This window comes from Poecilia reticulata, chromosome 22 (assembly GCF_904066995.2).
Source record: "Poecilia reticulata chromosome 22, P_reticulata-male-v2, whole genome shotgun sequence".
NCBI lineage: Eukaryota > Metazoa > Chordata > Actinopteri > Cyprinodontiformes > Poeciliidae > Poecilia > Poecilia reticulata.
This window is the reverse complement of record NC_088851.1, coordinates 10,469,851-10,489,355: the sequence shown is the minus strand read 5'-3', so window position 1 is coordinate 10,489,355 and position 19,505 is coordinate 10,469,851. Positions and strand designations below refer to the sequence as shown.

At 41.5% G+C, this 19,505-nt stretch overlaps 1 protein-coding gene across 1 annotated transcript in view; it reads left to right on the top strand.

Annotated features, from left to right (window-relative positions):
• Window positions 1-18,723, top strand: part of LOC103458460 (SLIT and NTRK-like protein 3) — a 28,683-nt gene extending 9,960 nt beyond the window's left edge. The window contains exons 6-7 of the mRNA XM_081603207.1: window positions 1,684-1,903; window positions 12,981-18,723. Of these exons, the coding sequence (XP_081459333.1) occupies window positions 1,684-1,903; window positions 12,981-14,141 (1,381 nt within the window). The 3' untranslated portion in view covers window positions 14,142-18,723. The remainder of the gene's footprint in view (window positions 1-1,683; window positions 1,904-12,980) is intronic.
• Window positions 18,724-19,505: the final 782 nt, after the last annotated feature.

Below are 19,505 nucleotides of genomic sequence, written 5' to 3'. Positions count from 1 at the left end.
TTGAGTGACAATGTGAAAATTAATGTTTTCTGGTATTTGCATACAGAGGTGTTGATAAGACGGCGAGGTGTCAGGACGATGGCAGGATTTTGTGTTTGGGAAAAGGCTCGTCAGAGCGATGCATATGTATGTAATTGTCAGATTAAGCTCAGAAAGATGATTCATCTGTACATAATGCATATCTTCCTTCAGCAAGTGCATTAAACATTAATGAAGACAACAGATCAAAATTCATGCCATTCTAGCTAAAGAATGATAAGTCACCTAGGTGTCAGATTTCAGCCGCACCGTCTTTATATTTCCAGACAGGTTTAAGAAAATCTGCAGCCATTAATCTGACTATTAATCAATAATAAAGATCCTCGGCGGACATGGAAAATGTCTTCCTCTTAACCTCTCGTTAGCCTTTGTTAAATGCTAAATGGTGACAGAGCACTCTGAGCAACATGAACTGGACCTGCAGTGGATGTAAAAAGTATACACACCCTGGTTAAACTGCTTGTTTTTAAATATGAAACAATTATAAGTTATTTTAACCTTTTTTTAACTGTTAATGTGAGATTTATCCAACACAACTAACAATGAAAAACAAACAAATCAATCTGAGCAGAAAAGTAGAACAAAAATGTTGCAACAACCTGGTTGCACAAGTTTTGAAACTTTTAACTAAACCTGTTGTTGAATCATATTTTTTTGATGTAATTCCAGCATTCAGTCTTTGTTTGCCGTCTCTAAACATCCCACATCTACCTTGAAGAAGTTTCCAGAATCTCCTCTCCACAGCCTTTGTCACTGACTTCCTGTCCAACTGAGGCCCGAACTCTGGTGGAGCCGTACTATTATTGATTTCGATGAATGCCTGGACTCAGTGCAGAAAGCAAAAACAAAAAGCTTTCGGTCAAAATTTTCTAATCCTTATAACTCTTTATGAAAGTCTGTGGAGTGACGTCCATCAGAAAACCTATTCTAACAGTATGATTGGGAATAGTTTAGGCAAGTCTGGACATTTTTTTTGTCGTTCAGCCCCAGAGGAGACCAGAACTAACTCCAAAAGTCCTGCTATCCCTTCAGCTTTACGTATTGGCTGAACTTCAATAATGGGTAATCGGAGGCTCGATAACGAATAGCAGGCATCAACCTGAGACTGAATGCTAGAATTGAGCCAAAAGGTGGTAGTTGAAGGGTGTGCGCAATAATTCAAAATGACAGTTGCTGCTTTTTCATGTTGTACCTTTATTTTCTCAAAGAAGATCTTTTTGTATTCAGCTAAGTGATACAGGCTGTACATCACAGTGAAGTCGAAGAAGATATTCTTTTCTTTCGTGTTTCTCAGAAACATGCAGAATCTGTTGCAGTCATCGAAAAGTATATCACACTCACTTCTACTAATTAAAAGAAGAAGAAAAAATCCAATGTGGTAATCAGGCATCTGTGTGAAATTTGACATAATTTGATACTGATCGGTTTGCGAAGAGGCAGAGAGGAGATTAAATCAAATTTCTGCTATGAATTTGAAACACGAATAATCAGCTGCGTATTTGTCGAGATTGGGATAAAGGAGGACTAGGCTACTGTGCGCATAGACCGTTTTATTATACTGTAGCAGCATGGCCCATTTGTCTTTTCTTTTTTTTTTTTGCTTGCTGTAAACCGATATTATCTGCTTCTGTTTCCTGACCTTAGGTTCCTTTACTTGGAGAACAACAAGATCAGTGTGGTAGATCCCGACACCTTTGACTCTATGCCGTCCCTTGAGTTGCTGTTTCTCAACTACAACGCTTTGCGGAGCCTCCCTGTCGGTGTATTCTCTGGAGTCAAGCTGTCTCGCCTCAACCTGAGAAACAACGTCTTCCAGCATCTGCCGGTGGAGGGTGTGCTGGAACACCTTAGAGGACTGGTGCAGGTTGGTGGAAATCCATGTTTTACTTATTCTAACCATTGATTACTGGAGCCTTGCAAAAGTATTGGGTGAACTTTTTCACACGTCGTCATACTGCAGTCACAAAATGGAATGTAATTTAATGAGATTTAATATGATAAAAATGCAGGCATGATGGTGAGGAAATGGATGCTTTAGTTTCAATTGCTTTTTACAAAAGAAAACCCAGAAAATTATTTACATGCTTTTCTGCCCCCTTTTTTCTGCCCTTAAATAAAAATCTAGTGCAACTCAGTGAGCTAATTAATTAAGTCCTCCCAATTTAATCTCAGTAAGAATACAAGTGAAGGCCTCAGAGGGTTGTTGCACAATATCAGAGGATATTTGTTTCAGAAGTGTGACCTTTCTAGGAGAATGTTGAGAAGAACTAGTCTTGTTTGCAGTTTTCAACAAGCCACGTAGGAGACGCAGTAAACATGTAGAAGAACATGCTGCCGTTATGTAAAATAACATTTAAACTGTTTTACCTGGTTTGCAAATCGCTATGTCAGGTAAAAAAATCTGCACTGTGCATCTAACACAACAATCCTTACAGTAAAACATGGTCATGGCAGTGTCATTATATGAAGGAGTTTTTCTCCAGCAGCCTGGAAGGAAAATGTCAGAGGTGGCAAAAAAGGTATTTAGTTGTTTCTTTCATTCATTTTCAGTTTAAAATGAACATGTTACATGTTGATATAAACAAAACCTACTCCTTGTTTTGAATGACAAGGACTAGTTGGAAGAAAAAACAAAATCTTGTATAGTTTACCCTTTCTCTTAAATGTTATTTCACTAAGCCATAAGCAACTAAGTACCAGTCAGCCTATGGAGGCATCTTTAAACCGAAAACAGGCAATGTATATGAAAAAATGATAAGTAAAAAAGATATGTTATCTTTATACTGATGCAGCACTCTGAGTTAATATACTTCACTACACAAAGAAGTTCATCTTCTTGCAGATTTAAATCGAATCATGACAACATTAGAAAGTCTGGAATTAGTTGAACTGATTTCAGTTATTTGTGGCTGTTTTCGCGAAGATGAATGAGCAAAGTTTCAGTCTGTGGACGTGCAAACCTGGTAGAGACAAATGAAGGCAACTGTGGCAAAACTATGAACTTGTGGGGTTAAAAAAATACTTTCTGACCTTTCCAGGTTTTCTTTTTTTGAGCTAATTTTAGCATAATTCTTCATCTAATTGTGCTACTTTGTGTTGTTCTAATACATACAATTACAGCAAAAGACATTAAGGATTGGAGTTCAGGAGTGTATCTGTAGTTATATTCTGCTTTTTTGTTGTCATGTGTAAAACTGAGGTGATGGACCCTTTGTTTCACTTCGCAAAAATGTGTTTAATCTCTCTCAAATACAACAAAAATACAAAAGTCTAACATGCCGCGAAGAAACCGCAAATGGCGATATTACATCTTAATGAATCAAGTGCTGACAGGCCCCAGCTGTATTTTTAAACTTCTGGCAGGCCCTGATCTGCTGGCCTTTGAAACAGCTGGAGCTTTCTCCCATCATCTGTTGTTTTGAGAGCGCCGCTGCAGCATGTGGGACTCTGTTTGTGCCTCAGGTATTCCAATTGGAAAATTGCAATAGACTCCATTTGCATAAGTGGTCTTAATAAATCAGGAGTCAGACTGGAGAAAGCAGAAGCCTTTAAGTGTTTAAGCATGGTTTTAATTAATGCAACGTAGAGTAAATAGACTGTATAAAATACAGCATATGTTCTTTTTTTTTTTTTTTTTTGGTTTTTCTCACATCTCACCACAGCCTTTAAGTGACTGGTTGCGGCACGCAGCGCGCAGATAAGGACACATATTAAGTCCTTTCAACCAAGACTTCAGCAAATTTAATGTAAGCTTTTCTTAGACAGCCAGAGCAGAATGAGGTAAAGTGGGTGTAGATTAGCCTGAATGTCATTGTGAATTTCTGTTCTGATTTAGCTTGATGGAAGAAAAAAATAAATAAAAATCCCAAAACCCCCAATTCCGGGTTTGTGTGGGTGAGACTGGCAGTTTAGCGGCAGTTTCTAAATGTTTGCTGGAGGAAGCGTACACGTACAAATAAATGCATTATGCCTATTGTGCATTGCTCTTATGTTCAAGAGAATTTAAGCTTTCGCAAATTGGATGCACCCAGTGGGCCGTATTCATGGAACCCAGCTGCATCGCCATTATGGAGCTGGAAATCTCTGCCACAGTAACTGAATCCGTTCATTTATCGGGGTCGTTATTTCCCTAACAAAGCCATATTAGCGCTACCCGTCGGCTGCAGAGAACAACATGACAGCGATATCACCTGTTGGCTTACTAGTGGGCTGTTTGAAGCTCGGGGCGTGGGCTTTTGTGGGCGCCGCTGTGTGTTTCTGAGCCAGCGTTTGCACTGTAAAATCAAAGGCTAACACTGATGGAAGCGGGATTTAGCTCCCAGCTGCTGGGGAAAAACAAAAAGAAACGCACAATTCTGATAAAGCAGCAGCATACACAGCTTACAGTCAGCTCTGCCGTCAAGAACAAGATTATGCAGTCACACCCACTTAACTGATACGGAAAATATTTCCCTTAGCGCACTGTTAGAAAATGATAAAAAAAAATTAGTCTGACGTTAAAGAGAAAATTAAAATCATTGTGGTGCGTGTGATTTCTCAACTGGAAAATTAATGCCAGTACAAGAGCAACCGAGCCTTAAAGCACAGGGAGATATATATATATATATGTGTAATAAAATCAACTTAAGTGAAGGAGCATCTGAAAGGAGGCCAAAAATATGTACAGCCCAGGAACACATATGTCTTTGTCGGTACGTGCTAAGAACATGTTGGGTTTCAGGCAGACACTTCCTTGTCATTGCCAGCATTAATCAAGAAAGTGCCCGTGGCCAGGTTTGGCGTTTAGTGGGGAGCAATTCTGTCTAAAAAAAAAAACCTGATGCAACTGACACAATGTGTAGAAATAACCAATTATGGTCCGGTGTGGAAAGCTGAGACGGAGGCAGACAGTGGAGCATTTTGGGAGGATTTCTGACTGATTAGAGGGAAGGTATCCACTGTAATCACTGTTGAATTATTCAGATATGTCCTGGCACCAGTGTTATCAGCGCCCATGTCCCTGCTAAAAATCTCACTCTCAGTCAAAACTTGAGGTTTTTTTGTGCACGTGTGCGTGTGTGTGTGTGTGTGTGTGTGTGTGTGTGTATGTGGTACAAGGGTAATAAATATCCATTGTGTCTGAATTTAAATCAAGTCAAGTGTTGAGCTTTTCAGAAAGCCTGGAATTGTTGGGATTTTATGTCACTGGTATTGAAAAAACCCCAGAGACCATACAAACAGATGATAACCTTTTAGCCATCACTCTAACAGAGTGTAACAGTAGATCTGTAAAAAAAAAAAAAAAAAAAAAAATCCAATCCCTGGAATGAGAGGCAGACATTTATACCCTCTACTGATGTCAAATCTTGGTATTGTGCACCTGAGATCACGCACAGAGAACCAGGGCTATTATTATGGTGCCCGATAGAAAACATTTACGATTGAGCGGCTCTCCAGTGAGCATGGCCTTTTGTTCAGAGCCCAGATGTTCCTTGATACTAGGAAAATATTTTTGAAAACCAATTTTCTCTCAGGGTAAACTCTGTTGAAGTGAACAAAGCTGTTTTTCTCCCCATGACATATCTATGACTTGCTTAGTGTCCAGAGGAGCTGACAAACTAAATATCATTTTACTGAGAATGAATACAAATAGCATCCCTAAGCTGAGTTTGAAAATTAATGAAAGGTTAATTTAGGATGACTCAGAACTTAATTAAGTATAAGTGACCTAAAACAGCCAAATAAACTAAGTGTAGCACATTGCTATCTATGCAATTACTACCTATTAAACAGCGAATAATAAAACATAAATGGTACTCTGTGTTTTATTGCACTTTATCTAGTCCAGAAGACCCTGAAGTGCTTTACACATCCACAGACTGATGGTGGTTAGCTGCTACATTGTAGCCACAGCTGTCCTGGGGCAGACTGGTGGAAGGCAGCCATGCACTGGGGCCACTGAACCCTCTGACCACCACCAGCAGCCAAGACGGGTGAGGTGTCTTGCCCAAGGACACAACGGCTGAGACAACGATGAGGTCTCCACATGATGAGTGGATTCTCTCTTTTGTGCTGGCTGGAGAAAAAAAAAAAAAACTGCCAGCAGCTGATCTTTACAGGAAAAATGACCCTTCAGGCTCTTTCCCAGTGTGGGCGAGCACCTCTTCTTAACACAGCATAAAGTAAGCAGTAACCGGCACGGCAATTACCAAAGTTCTTAGCAGTAGCACATTATGGATGCCGTAAAAATGAGCAGGCTGTGCAAACTGTGAAATTAATTCTTGATAGTAAAATGAAAATCATCATGAAGATTTTTTAAGAGAGGGCAATGAGTTCTCAAAACTAACCACGAACTACTAAAACAAAATTATGAAGAATATGCAAAAATGATAAATGCAAGTAGCCTACAAGTAAACACAACGCAACGTGATATATAAAACGTTAAGTGAAAACACATGAGCAAAACTATAGATGTACTTTTATGTAATGTTATAAATGTAAGCCAAAACAGCCAGCAGCAAAGTTACTAGAACTTACTAGTCAAAATGATACAGATCCATCAAATTATGTGGCTAAGCTAGCAGTTAGCAAGCAAGTTAGTGACTGGAAACAACACTTTTTTCTACTCTGTTATGATGTGACAAAATAAAATTTAAATGCAACTAGTTTTTGAAAATGAAGAGTTTTATGAGACTGTTAGGCTTGTGAAAGTTACAGCTGCTAGTTTGTATGGTTTGAATCATTAGTTCATTTAGCATTAGCTGACGGTTAGCGCCATCAGCTAAAAGCCACTTCTGCTTAGAAGAAAGAAAGACATTCACATACAAGTAAAGTTACTTTAAAGGAAATTTAAATTGGTTAATTTAAAATTGGGTAATTTGCCCTTCACAATTACAAACATACAGTATGTGATAAAGTGCATGATTGTGAAGTGAAGAGAGATGTTTTAATTTTTTGAGTAAAAAAGAGCAAGCCTGGTCAAAACAAGTGAAGGGTGACTTTGAACAACAGTTCTCAAGTCAGTTGGTTGCAGAACTGGACTTTGACTGGGCCATCCAAACACATAAACATGGTTTAACCTAAACCAGTTCCCTGTAGCTATATCTGTAGATTTGAGGTTGTTGTCCTGCTGGTAGTGGAACACCTCTGCTGCAGGTTTCAGTGGTAGTAGAGTAGATGGGACTGGATGCATATACGTGCAGTCTTCCGATTTGTATTTGTCAAAAAAGAAAAAGACTTTGTGTTGGTTTGTCACATTAAAATTCTATAAAATACCTTGTAGTTTGTGAGATGCAGACTTACAAAGCCCAGTGAAGCTAGCAAAGTAGATTCAGTTGGTCTTTTTAGTGTCAGAACAGGAACTAAGCTTTCCTACTATTGTCCAAGGCATGGTTGTGCAGTCAGTTGGTGACTATTCTTTGGTAATAGTATGTGTGAACTTATTTGTCTTCTGTGTTCCCATTGTCATGATTTGGTGATGTACCACATCCCATGACTGTGCATGAGATTATGACGGAAAATGTCTGGATGATAAGGGAGCTGATGGTGAGACACGTCAATCAATACACAGTCCATACTCATAGCAATTGCTACCATCTTTTATTTGGCTGCACATCCTGTGTATCCAATTTCACCAGCACAATAAAAGTGGAGGAAAACAAGTTAGATCCTTCTGTAACATGAACCAGTTTTCTTTATTTTAAAGTGCGCAGCACAGCATAAAACAAAACCACTATAGGTGTTTTAAACCGAAATAGACTTGCTCAGCAAAAAAGCTTCTGTCATTATGGGTTTTTATGAGCTGGGAAGTTTGACCACACCACTTTGCTATTTACAGAGACAAGATAGGTCTCAGGCTCACTGGCTGTCTGACTCGGTAATTTGGATTTTACATTACATGCCAATAAAGCCTTTTCAACTTCAGTGATGATTTTTTTTTTTCACTTATTAAATAAAGACAGAATGTTCTAACCATTCAGATAAGAGTAATTTACTGTTAATAACCGTCGGTATTTAATTATGTGTAGGGGTGGATGATACGCCAGGACATAATTAGTGAAAGACTAATTATCTTAATATTATTTTAGCATCAAAATGACTTCATATGCACATGGTGGTGATCTTGCTCGCGTTTGTTTTGCCAGAACTGCGAGAACGAGTTCACATCTTCATGTGATTACTCCACTGAACAGCTAGCTACACGTTCCAATCTCAAACATCCAAGCCGATCTGAACTTCTGCAGTCTGTATTTGTTTTCCCTCAGAATAGAAGATCAGAGGTTTCTTTCCAAACTCAGCATGTTGCAGGGATGTTTAGCGATCACACAGAGACACAGGCGCCTGCTTCTCTACCAACAGCGGCCTCAGTGGACCAGATGCTTTCGCTCTTTGCTATTACTACATCCGCCCCGTGCGCCATATACAAGAAGAGGCAAACCGCCGTACAGAACAAGTTCACGGCTTTCCTCTGGGGGATGTCGGTGAAGTCGCTCGGGAAAATACGCAAAGTGCATGTTGCAGGCGAAGCGAGCGTAAATATGAAAGTTGATAACAACACCACGGAAAAGAAGAACATTCCCTGGAAAGTGCCAAAACATCACAAGCTCATAAAATCGAACAGCATGAGTGCAGATTTTCAACGAGCAAATTGATTTGATATGGTTCTTTGACTTTGTGTCTCATCTGCAGATATTTTTGCTACATAAAATCTGGACAATGACAAGAAGTAAAAGTTTCCGATGAATGAAACGCAGCATATCTGGAACGACGTCTTTTGGATGACGCTGCCAGAGTATTTGTAGCCATTACAAATTTCTTCTACATTTGCTTTTTAGTCATCGTTAAATGTTTCAGAACAGAAAAAAATAACTTGAGTGGAAACAAACCGCAGTTTTCAGATGATAATATTATTCATTCTGGAGTGGAAATCCCGTCCAAAGCAACTTGGCCCTGTGTGAATTGCCTTCTCAGCCTAATAATATCAGGCTGTTTCACTCTCAGCAGCAACAACTGCCATCAAGAGTTTGTGAATAACTAGTAATGAGTCTTTTACATCATTATGAATGAATTTTCGCCCACTTGTTTTAATTTAGCCCCACTAGAGGGATTTCACGCTTTCTCTGACTGTGTAAAGGCATGCCACAGAATCTCAACCAGATTTAAGTCCAGACTTTGACTGGACCATTCCCAACACCTAACTTTAGTTTAGCTTTTCAGGGTTACAAGAGCTAGTGCTCTTCAGATCATTGTCCTGCTACACAAACTGATAAATGGATGTTTTATACATGATTTTTCTGCTAGCAGGATTACTACTACCACCCATTAGGACAAATAATCCAGATAATTGAGAAACAGTCCAAGAAATAATAAAATAATCCCCCTCAGTCTAAAATTCTTAAATCTTTAAGTTGGGTTTTTAGCGTAAGTGGGTCAGCCTGTTGTTGTTTTTTTAGTACTTTCAGCTTTGAATTCACCCAGGAATGTCATTTTTTTTCTTTTCCTGTCTCTTCCTGCTGTTGAACAATGGACACATAATTGAGACAAGTACAGTTCCCTCAGTGTTGCTCCAGGCTCTTTTGTGACTTCCTGGATGAGTTGTTGATGGATTCTTGAAATAATTTTGGTCGGCTGGTGAAGTTTAAACGCTGTTGTGTTTGTGGATAATGACCCTCATGCTGGTCTCTGAAGCTTTAATAAAAATGCCATTAGTGTTTTTCATCTGTTCCCACATTTCTGTAGATATTTTACATTTTGCGATTTTGTAGCCCGCTTTATGTCAGACAGGATCTCTTCATTTTATGAGACAGACGTTAATGAGGCCTGTGTGTGGCTGGTGAAATTAAACTCGGCCTTCAAAGAATGTGGTCAGCTTGTCTGGATGGCTTTTTCCTAAACAAAGTCATCGCTTGAAAACCGCATTTCGAGTGTAATCAAGCAGCCTGATATTAAAAGCTGGTTATCTGAAACCTTTAAGTGGGATTAAAGGAAAATAAACTGAATAAATGTGTAAAGGGGCTGTTTGATCTTATGTGTCTATCGAGTGTTTTAGAGCCAAACATCTGAATGGCAGCTTAATATGGGCTCAGGCAAGTAGATGAGCCCAAAGCTTGCAGCTTATATCGACAACAGAATAGCAGAAACTGGAAAAAATCAAAGTGTATGCTGTGGTTCAGTCAAAGTCTAATGGGAGTTTTTGTGAGCTGTACATTTATACACACCGGTAAAGAAGAACTGGCCAAAATGTCCTCACCAGCAGTGACGCGAGAGAACGATAAATGCAAGTGTTATTAAATTATGGCTGCTAAAGATGTTCTACAAGTGATTGAAATTGTATATTGACAGTGTTTGAATTTGCCCACCCTCCACCCCCTCCACCCGCATATCATCTACAGAATAAATATTTCCCATAAAGACATTTCTTCCAACACTTCTGATTGTTTGTCAAACTCGCTCTCTTCAGGCTCACTCCGAGTCTTATTATTCATAAAACAATGGAAGACATTCATCAGAAGAGTGAAGGCTTGGCAAGCTAAAGCTCAGGGGGCGTCTCATCACCAGAGACTTCAGCTAAAATCCTTGTGCCAGAAACTCTAACACATGCTTCATATCGACTTGATTTCTGGGAGCCACCCAGAGCAAACCTAACGACTGAAGGAAAATCACTGTTTGAGCAAAGAGATCAATTAGAAGACACGGGACTTGCTGAGAACATTTTGAATTTCTCCCCTGGTGGGAATTTTTATAGCTCTCTAATAAATCTTGGACAATAATTGCTTGATCTTTGATCTTCATGTTAATGAGGGAGCCCAGAACAGCAAATAAATGGAATCCTTCATTTCAGGCTGAACACGTTGGGCTTCATTGTAACTTATTAAAAATACGTATTATATCTTCTTGGCTTTCTTGGGTTTTATTCAAAAACAGCAAATCAGGAATAAAAAAATTCCCTCGACTGAAACGCAGATGTGTGTGTACCCTTTCCTGACTTTGAATCCTGGTACTGTGTACATGAGACGACACACAGAGGTGATGGACAGAGAGCAACGATTGCTACTTCTGGATGGAAAAATTTATTATTGACCTGCTTTCCAGTGAACTTGGGTCTTTTGTTCAGAATCCAGATTTTGGTTATTGGACAAATGAAACCTGTTACTTAGCGCCCCGATCAATTTACAAACCAAATATCAGCTTACTGAGAATGACTATCAATGTCAGATCCATAAGTTTAAAAATTAATGATAAAAGTCAAAACCCATATGCAGCATGTAAGTGTAGCACGTTGCAGTAGTTCTGGTTGGTAACAAAATGCTTTAGACTGTTTTTAAAAGGCATTTCTTTCAAGTACTAAACCACAGGCCTCCATTTTCACAAAAGCACACAGCATGGGCTGACATAATAGTAACACCTGTCGGGGGTAAGCAAGGGTCTGTAATTTCTTACCAAAGTAGTGCTTTGATTGACAATTTGACAGCAAATCGCACACTTGGTGACCAGGCTTGTAAACTGTAAACACTCCTGGTTACGTCGGACAGTTTCTTAAATGATAGACAGGGTGACAGAGTTTAAGGGATTTGAATGAAAGCGTGCAATAAAATGCTTCGAGAATTTCAGACAGATGTACGATCATCACCGTGAAAGTTATGACGGAAAGGGAAAAAGAAAACAACAACAAAAAACTAAGCTGACAGTTTGGCCACATATTTGTGTGTCATTTGGCTCCTTCACGCTAAATCGCGTCTTGCAAGAATGCAGACACTGGAAAATATTATTTTTTTGCATGAAAATTTGTATTTAGCAGCAGTGTTGAAACTAATTTAGAACTGCAGCTGTGCGTTGTTTCTAGTCACCCATCAGTTCTAGCTATGATTGTGAAAGCCCACAGTGGACTGATGCCAATAAAGGAAGAAAAAAAAAAAAAAAGCATCCGGCTGTTGAGCGCGAGATGACCGGGAAAGGAGCGGCTCCCGCAACAGCAATGCTGAATCATCTCCTTCTTTAAAAAAAATAAATAAATTAAAATCATCCATCTATCTCTGCAAGCCAAGGAGATGGCCTAACCAAATTAGCATGACAACATTTGCGCCAGCGCCTTGGAAGTGCGACAGAGAGAATATCTGCTTTCACTGCCAGTGTCGCCGCTAAAGACTCGGAACAGATCAGTCCTGCAGACAATACAACTTGATGTGATTCCCTTTGTGCATAATCTGCTTTAGCTTTTTCAAAGTGTTTCAAAGAGAATATTTGAGTTTGTTTTAGGACCTGCAGTCAATAGCTGGGAGGCAGAAAATGGATTTGTGGGCATACCTATTGGATTATGGCACAGGGGAGAGTTGCATCACATCCTGCCTGTTGTTAAGGACTCGGCGCTGCGGTACTCCCGCATGTTCGCCTGCCTGGGAGTTGTTTTTTGAGAAAGTACTTATGTAAACCCTGGGTTGTCCATAACCAGCTGGAGCATAGCAGGAATCTGTTTTGAGAGCCTTCGCAAGCGGGTTCAAAACTAAATACTGCGCTCTGCCATTCAAACAATAAAAAAACAGGTCATTCACTTTCTCCACCACACTTAATGACAGTATTTTTTTTTATTTATGCTACTCATAATACATTTTTACCTTAATTTAGAAGCTTGCGCTACATGGAAAGCTGCAGTACAAGCAGAGAAAAACGACACATGCTATTTAGGATTTCCTTCACAAATAAAAATCTTACAAGCTCAGTGTGCTTGTAAGATTTTTGAATTTAGTAAACATCATTCTTCTTCCTTGTTGCCTCACTAATGCATGCACTCAGCTTATTTGGAGATGTTTTTAAATTAATAATATACATCGCAAGGGCTACTGCAAAATTAGTTATTTTTGTGAACAGTTAACAGAATGATTCATGAATCTGCATTGCATGGCAGATCAGTAATTATCCCACTATTATGCAATGACAGTGTGCTGTGGTGTGATGTATTTCTCCAGGTGGACCTGCAGCAGAACCCATGGGAGTGCAACTGTGAAGCGGCTCCACTGAAGCGTTGGCTCGAGGGGCTCAGCACTATGATTCTTATGGGGGAGGCGGTCTGCAAGTCGCCCGAAAAGACTCAAGGCGTGGCCCTGCGCTCCCTGTCCATGGAGCTGCTCTGTCCTGAGCTGGAGCCCCAGGAGGGCCGCGAGCTGGAGGAGCAGATGGCAAACTCCACAGATGCAGGAGGAAATGTATCCGTGTACCCTACGCCTGGGCTGGGACCCCTCGCCCCTCCGTGGATAGATTCGATCCCTCTGTCGGTGTTGGTGCTCAGCCTGCTGGTGTTGTTCGTCTCGGCTTTCTTCGCAGCGGCGGCACTAATCGCCTACGCCCTGAGGGTTAGGGAAAAGCTGCCGTTCCGTCGCCAGGGAGAGGTAGACTTGGCCGGCATACAGATGGAGTGCGGGATCTTCACAGAGCAGACGCACCACCACCACCACCACCACCACCTTCACCACGACCTGCCTGAAAAGCCCCCGTTGCCTCTGGCCGAACACAACCACGTCTACGACACCATCTTGCCCCGAGAGGCGGCAGCGAAAGGAGCCGACCCCGCCGCCGCCTCACACATGTGTAGCAACCCGATGTTCAAAGACCAACAGGACGCAGATGTGAACCAGCAACTGCAGCAGCAGCAGCAGGCGCAGCAGCAGCAGGCGTTTACGGCTTCGAAGGAGTGCAAGGGAGGATACTGCCCTACGCCGGAGAAGGAGAAGGAGTGGACCCTGGAGGTGTCTTCATCCCCCATCAACACCATCACAGGGGCAATGGGCGCACTTGCTGGCCTCCACGGGAATGGCATCCTGTGTCCCACGGTCATCGACAGCCAGGGTCCCACTCCTAAGGTGGAGCTTGTGGACTGTCTCTTCCAACTCCCCACCCCTGAGTTCAGAGATCTGCCCGACAGGTACGGGAGGCCCCCGCCCTGCTACCCCCGCACCCAGGACTCCAAACAGGAAGTGAGACCTGACCAGACATTCGTGGTCACCACTGCCAGCTCGTCAGCCGGAAGTGGCCACGGCAGCCAGAGTGAGCAGGGAGATGGAGAGCAGAGACCCAGACTGAGGACCAAACCAGACTACATGGAAGTTCTGGACCGGTCCTATCAGTTTTAACACTCCTCCTCCCTTTAATTCCTCTCCTCCCTCCTTCCTGCTACCATTTTTTTCTCTTGTCTGCTCATCATCTCCCTTTCTGCTGATGAATCACCCAGTAACATTGACTCCTCCTGTACAGAGGTTGGTTTTCAGAGGAGCCTGTGGGGGAGTGGGACTACACTACAACGCCGTGTTTTATTCCAGGACCTGAGGTCAGGTTTTGTATTTTTCCCCCACTACTGGCACATGGGTTGGTATTTGGCAAGGATTAGCTGAACCAGGATCTCTGCCTCTGGGCAAAACTTCAGCTGCAGATACCGCTGCTTTTTATTTTTCCTCCACAGTCCTACATTGCGATAAAAAGGCTTCGTTTTTCCACCAAACGCCACAATTAGCAGGCTGCAGCACGGCTGTGGGCGTTAATGCTCATAATATCACTCTCAAAGGACCTGCGTGGAGGTGAAAAAAAAAAAAACACAGCTCTTAACAACATCAAAAACAAGAGTCATGAACCTCGACAGCCCGAAGGCCTGGAGCGAGCTGGGCATGCACGTTGAGACAGAGGAGCGGCCGAGACAACCCAAGAAGAAGAAGAAAAATAACCGAATATAGCCAAGTGCCTTAGCAATGAACAGCCAGCAGTATGGTCAATGCTTATTTTTCTATAAATACAGATCTATTTATCTAAACAAAGAGGTTTGACTACCAACGGACGGGACGCTGATGGACAACTGAGACTAATCAAGGACCTGAAGAGTAATTGCATTCCCTGGATGAGCCAAAAATAATAACCTACCCAGTCAATATTGGAGTTGTTTGTATGCAGTTCTGTTGACTTTTCTTCATCTCATCCGGTCAAACTTAGTTTGCTTATCTGGATTTCTTTACAGGGCTATGACGGGGACTAATTCGGGATTGTCGCAGAGCGAGATTCTGGAAAGATTTTGGAAGTTCTTATTATTGTTACTATCGTTTCAATGGGAAACAAAAGCGAGGAAGGCAGGACCACAGAAGAACACCGAGCCAATGGATGCATTTTGGATTTCTTTATCTCTCAGACTTAGCCGGGCCACAAGGACCTCTGCTTTATGTTTTATTCCACCCGACAAAGGCACAGAGGTTATTGTATTCTTTTTCTTTAAAGTATTTCTCAGAGGAAATATTGAATGACAACAAAGACAAAGGACAAAAAAAAAGCAGGTGTAGAGGCATTTTTTTTTCTGTTGTTCAAAAAAAAAGACACTTCTATCAACTACTGGTTAATATCTTTTATGGAGATACTTTTTATGCTTTCATCTCCAAACAATAGTAGAGGCAGTTGTGAATATATTTATTCTTAGTTTTTGCGTGTTGAAGCTCTCCTGTAAGGGATCATGTTATATTAATGTATAGGATGATTCTGCATCTGGTTCAGCCTTCTTACCGCCGACCCACGAAGTACAATAAAGGGTGCTACATTAAAAAAAAAAAGAAAAAAAGAGACTTTCCCTGGTAGCTATTGTGTGACAGATTCACACACACTTACACACAACCTGACCCAAATAACATGCACTCTCACGTTCTCCATCTTCATTCCCTTAAAGGGATAGTTCATAATTTTGTAGGTAACTTTCCTGGTGTCTTCATTTTGTTGCAAATCAAGGATTAGGGTGGAGTTGGTAGGTTTATCTGTGTTTTGTTGCCAACTACTAATTTCAATTCAAGTCAATAACATATTTCTCTCAATGCTTTGACCAAACATACTCTTTGTTTACACTGGTTTAGGGAAATGTAATCAATAGGAAAGGGTAAAATAGTCTATACCTTTGACTTCCACTATGTTTCATGTATGTGGCAGCCATATTGGAAACTGCTTGGTGAACTTGTAAATCATTTCAGGTCAAGGTAACCACATAATGGAAAATAGAAAGTTGGTGTAAAACTCAAATTTAACGTTTAAACATCTAATACAAAACAAATATTAGATTTCTCATTGGAAATGCTTTTAATGTACCTTCTTCAATATCCGTTTTCACTCGGGAAGATTTATGTTGGTGTACAAGCTCCAACTTCCATTTCCTGCATAATTCTAAACAAAATCATCATCTCTTTTGTAAATAACCACATTTGATGATGGTTAAAATACTCAAAATAGTATTTACTATGGGATTTTTTTAGATGGAAGGTGTTTAAAGGCAGAAGAACTATATATGTTAGCAAAATGTAACTATTAGCTGATCTTTAATCTTAATCAGAGATTTCCACCTCAAAGCAACTATAGATTTCAAATATCTCCAAGATCCAATGTGTTGGATAAATATTAAGACAGCTACAGCTTATGGCCCTCAGTTCACTTTAAACCCTGTAAAACAGCTTAGAGAAATCCAAAATTAAAAATAAATAAATAAATATTTAGTCAAAGATTTAAATATGTCCACAAAGTGTTCAAGCAACCCATCTTTCAGAAATGTTCTGCCATTTCATTTATTAGATATGAAAATGCTAATAATTGCATTTTAATTCATCTTTTATTCATCCAAAGTGGCGGGATGGTCTCCGTGAAACTTATTTTCACAATTTAAAAAAGTAACGAAACAAAAAATGTGCAATCTGCTTATATTTCTTTACCAAAAAAATACTCATCTTCTGGTACATGTACCATCTTCAATGTCTGTTTTCACTCTTCCCGAATGAAAACAGCCTCAAAATTTCAACAATACTCTGTGGTACGGCCTTTACCGGGAACAAGAACAAAAAACAGATGAGGCATTATATCATGAACACATTTACATTATCAGTAGAAATCCTTCAAACTGCAAAGCCAAACACAAAACAGTTTTTGAAATAAACTCAACCACAAATCAAGCAATTAAACAACAAGCAGCTGGTGACTCTGCTTTGGTCTGGGCCCCTTTAGGACTAGCCGCAAGCTCTAGCCTCCAGTACTAACTTTCTTGGATTGATACCAAATGAGGAGGACATGAAAGCGGTCTACTGCTTTACACGTTTTAAAAATATTCACTTGGAAAAATCCAGAATGTTCCTTTTCTTAATAGCGCATGAACAAAGTGGCCGGAGGTGCGCTGAGCTTGTCCATGCAGAGTGCTGGAGAGATCAGATGAAAGCCGGGCGAAGCTGATGGCCTGCAGCGTTCCTCACACATTGAAGGCTGGGGAAAGAAGCTAATAGAGGCAATCTTCCACATTAACTGTATGAAATCAATACAATCTATTTGTGAAATGAGGACATGTAAGGCCGCTGGCCCCGGGGCCAAGGTTGCACACTGCACCATCCCCTTCCCCAGCCTGCGTGTCTCGCGCAGTGGTCTCCCCTCTTCTTTCATCTCTCCGTCTGATTCGCTCCCCTCCCTCGCTCTCCCCATTTCCTCGCCTCTTTATTCCGCCGCTCTCCGGCTCACCTTTTGCTTTTGTTCTTTCCCCTCTCCTCCATTTCCCCTTCTCTCTCTCTCTCAACACTCCGGCTGTCATCTTAGCCTCACAGGGCGGACACAGAGAGATGCTGCTCTATATGCTGCCCAGCACACAGGTAGCAGCACCCACTGAAAATATGTGTGTGTGTGCGTGTGTGTGTGTGTGTGGGAGAGAGAGTCTGTGTGTGTGTGTTTCTTTGAGCTCTTCAGACACCTCCTCCTCACTCTGTGTTCAGAACTCTGTTGCACAGATAATCCCCAAGTGGGTGTGTGTGTGTAACACACACTGGGGACTCTGTGTGTGCGTGTGTGTGTGCATTAAAGGGGCGGGTTGGTGTTTCTTTGTAGGTGTGAGGGTGTGTGTTTAAGGAGAGTGTGTGAAGTTTGTGCAGTCTCCTGTTTGTGAGCCTCAGTCCAGCCTTAATCCTCTAAACTGTGCAGTTCAGTCATACCACATCAGCCCCATTGTGTCCTCAGACAAAAGAAGCACGGTTAAAACTAAATGCCAGTTAAAGCAACAAACGACTAATTAAAGCACAGTTTTCCATCCTTTTCACACCATTTCTTACCCCTACCCCCACCCTCACGTTTAAAGCTTCCCGTCTCACTTCCTCGCCCGTGGCATCTAATTTTTACAGTACTGTCTCTCTCTGGACCGACTCCAGCGAGGTGGATGTTTTCTTCACTATCCTATTTTTTTATTTTTATTATCATTCTTATTTCGTACTGTACAAAGCATGCGTGTTTTGCCAGGCTAACAGCTTTGCCATGGTTCATGTGCTTGTGTCCTGTCAGAACTGTCCCATCGCTGCGTGAAGAAGGAGAAAAAAAAAAAAGAAGAAATCATTCATTTCCCAGAGTCAAGGATGAAAGAGTCTTTAGGCTTCAAACGCCGGTGGGCCTCTGCGGCTCAGATTGCCTCTCGCTCTTTCTCCACCGCCGTGTCGTTTATTCCTCTGGAAAGAAAGAAATAAAATAAGAGAGGCTGCGGCGTCAGTTAAGTGGAGACGGCAGGCACGTGTCGAGGATCGGGACAATTAGCCTGATTAGAACAATGGCGCTTCGCATGATGGATCTAGCCGGGCGGGTCCCTCCTGAGCGTTTATGTGAAGGCATAAAAACCCATATTCTTGTCTCGCAGGCATAAACATGCCGGCATATTTAAAAAAAAAAAAAAAAAAAAAAAAGAAATGCACAGTCGGGCATGGTTTGATGTGAGTGAAAAGAGATCTGTTTAAAAGTCATGGTGCATAGCTTGCAGAGGCTTTGGTGTTCGGCCATGACAAATAGTTGCGGCTGCGCCCGGTCATCCTTCACAAATACACACAGGGCGACGCGTTAACGGCGTAAACGAACGGACGGACGCACGCACGCACGCACGCTTCCCCCACGTGCAAACACAAAAGTTCGAGAGCAAACAAAGTCCGGCTAAATAATATGTACACAAACTGTACACACAACAGGCACGCAGAGCAACGCTGCTGTGTAATGTTGCTCTGCATTGCAGTGATCTGCCCTGCTCCTCTTCTTTCTTTTCTTTTTTTTTTTCCTGCTTTCACACACACACACACAATCACTGGCTCTCAATGGACTACATCAGCATGGGAAATACTTAGCAGGAGAGCAAAGAGACTTGAAGTGCATTAAAAGAGAGACACCAGTCGAGCAAGATGAGAAGGTACGGGGAGGGAGAGAGGGCCTAAAGAGGACAGGGGGGAGATTTAGAAGCGGATGGGAGGAGATGAAAAGAAGGTGCGAGAGATCAGCAAGCGGGTGATTCCAGGCTTAAGGCTGCTGGAGGACTTTATTCGTTCATTGGGGAGTGTGTGAATGGAGTCAGCGTGTGTGTATTTCGTCTCCGCTCTCAAAAGACACGCGACGTCACCCCGCGTGATCTTTGCCAAGAGTCGGAGCTCGAGCTCGACGCCCGCCAAACGGTTCCAGTCAAAAGATGGGAGATTTGGGAGCCTTTG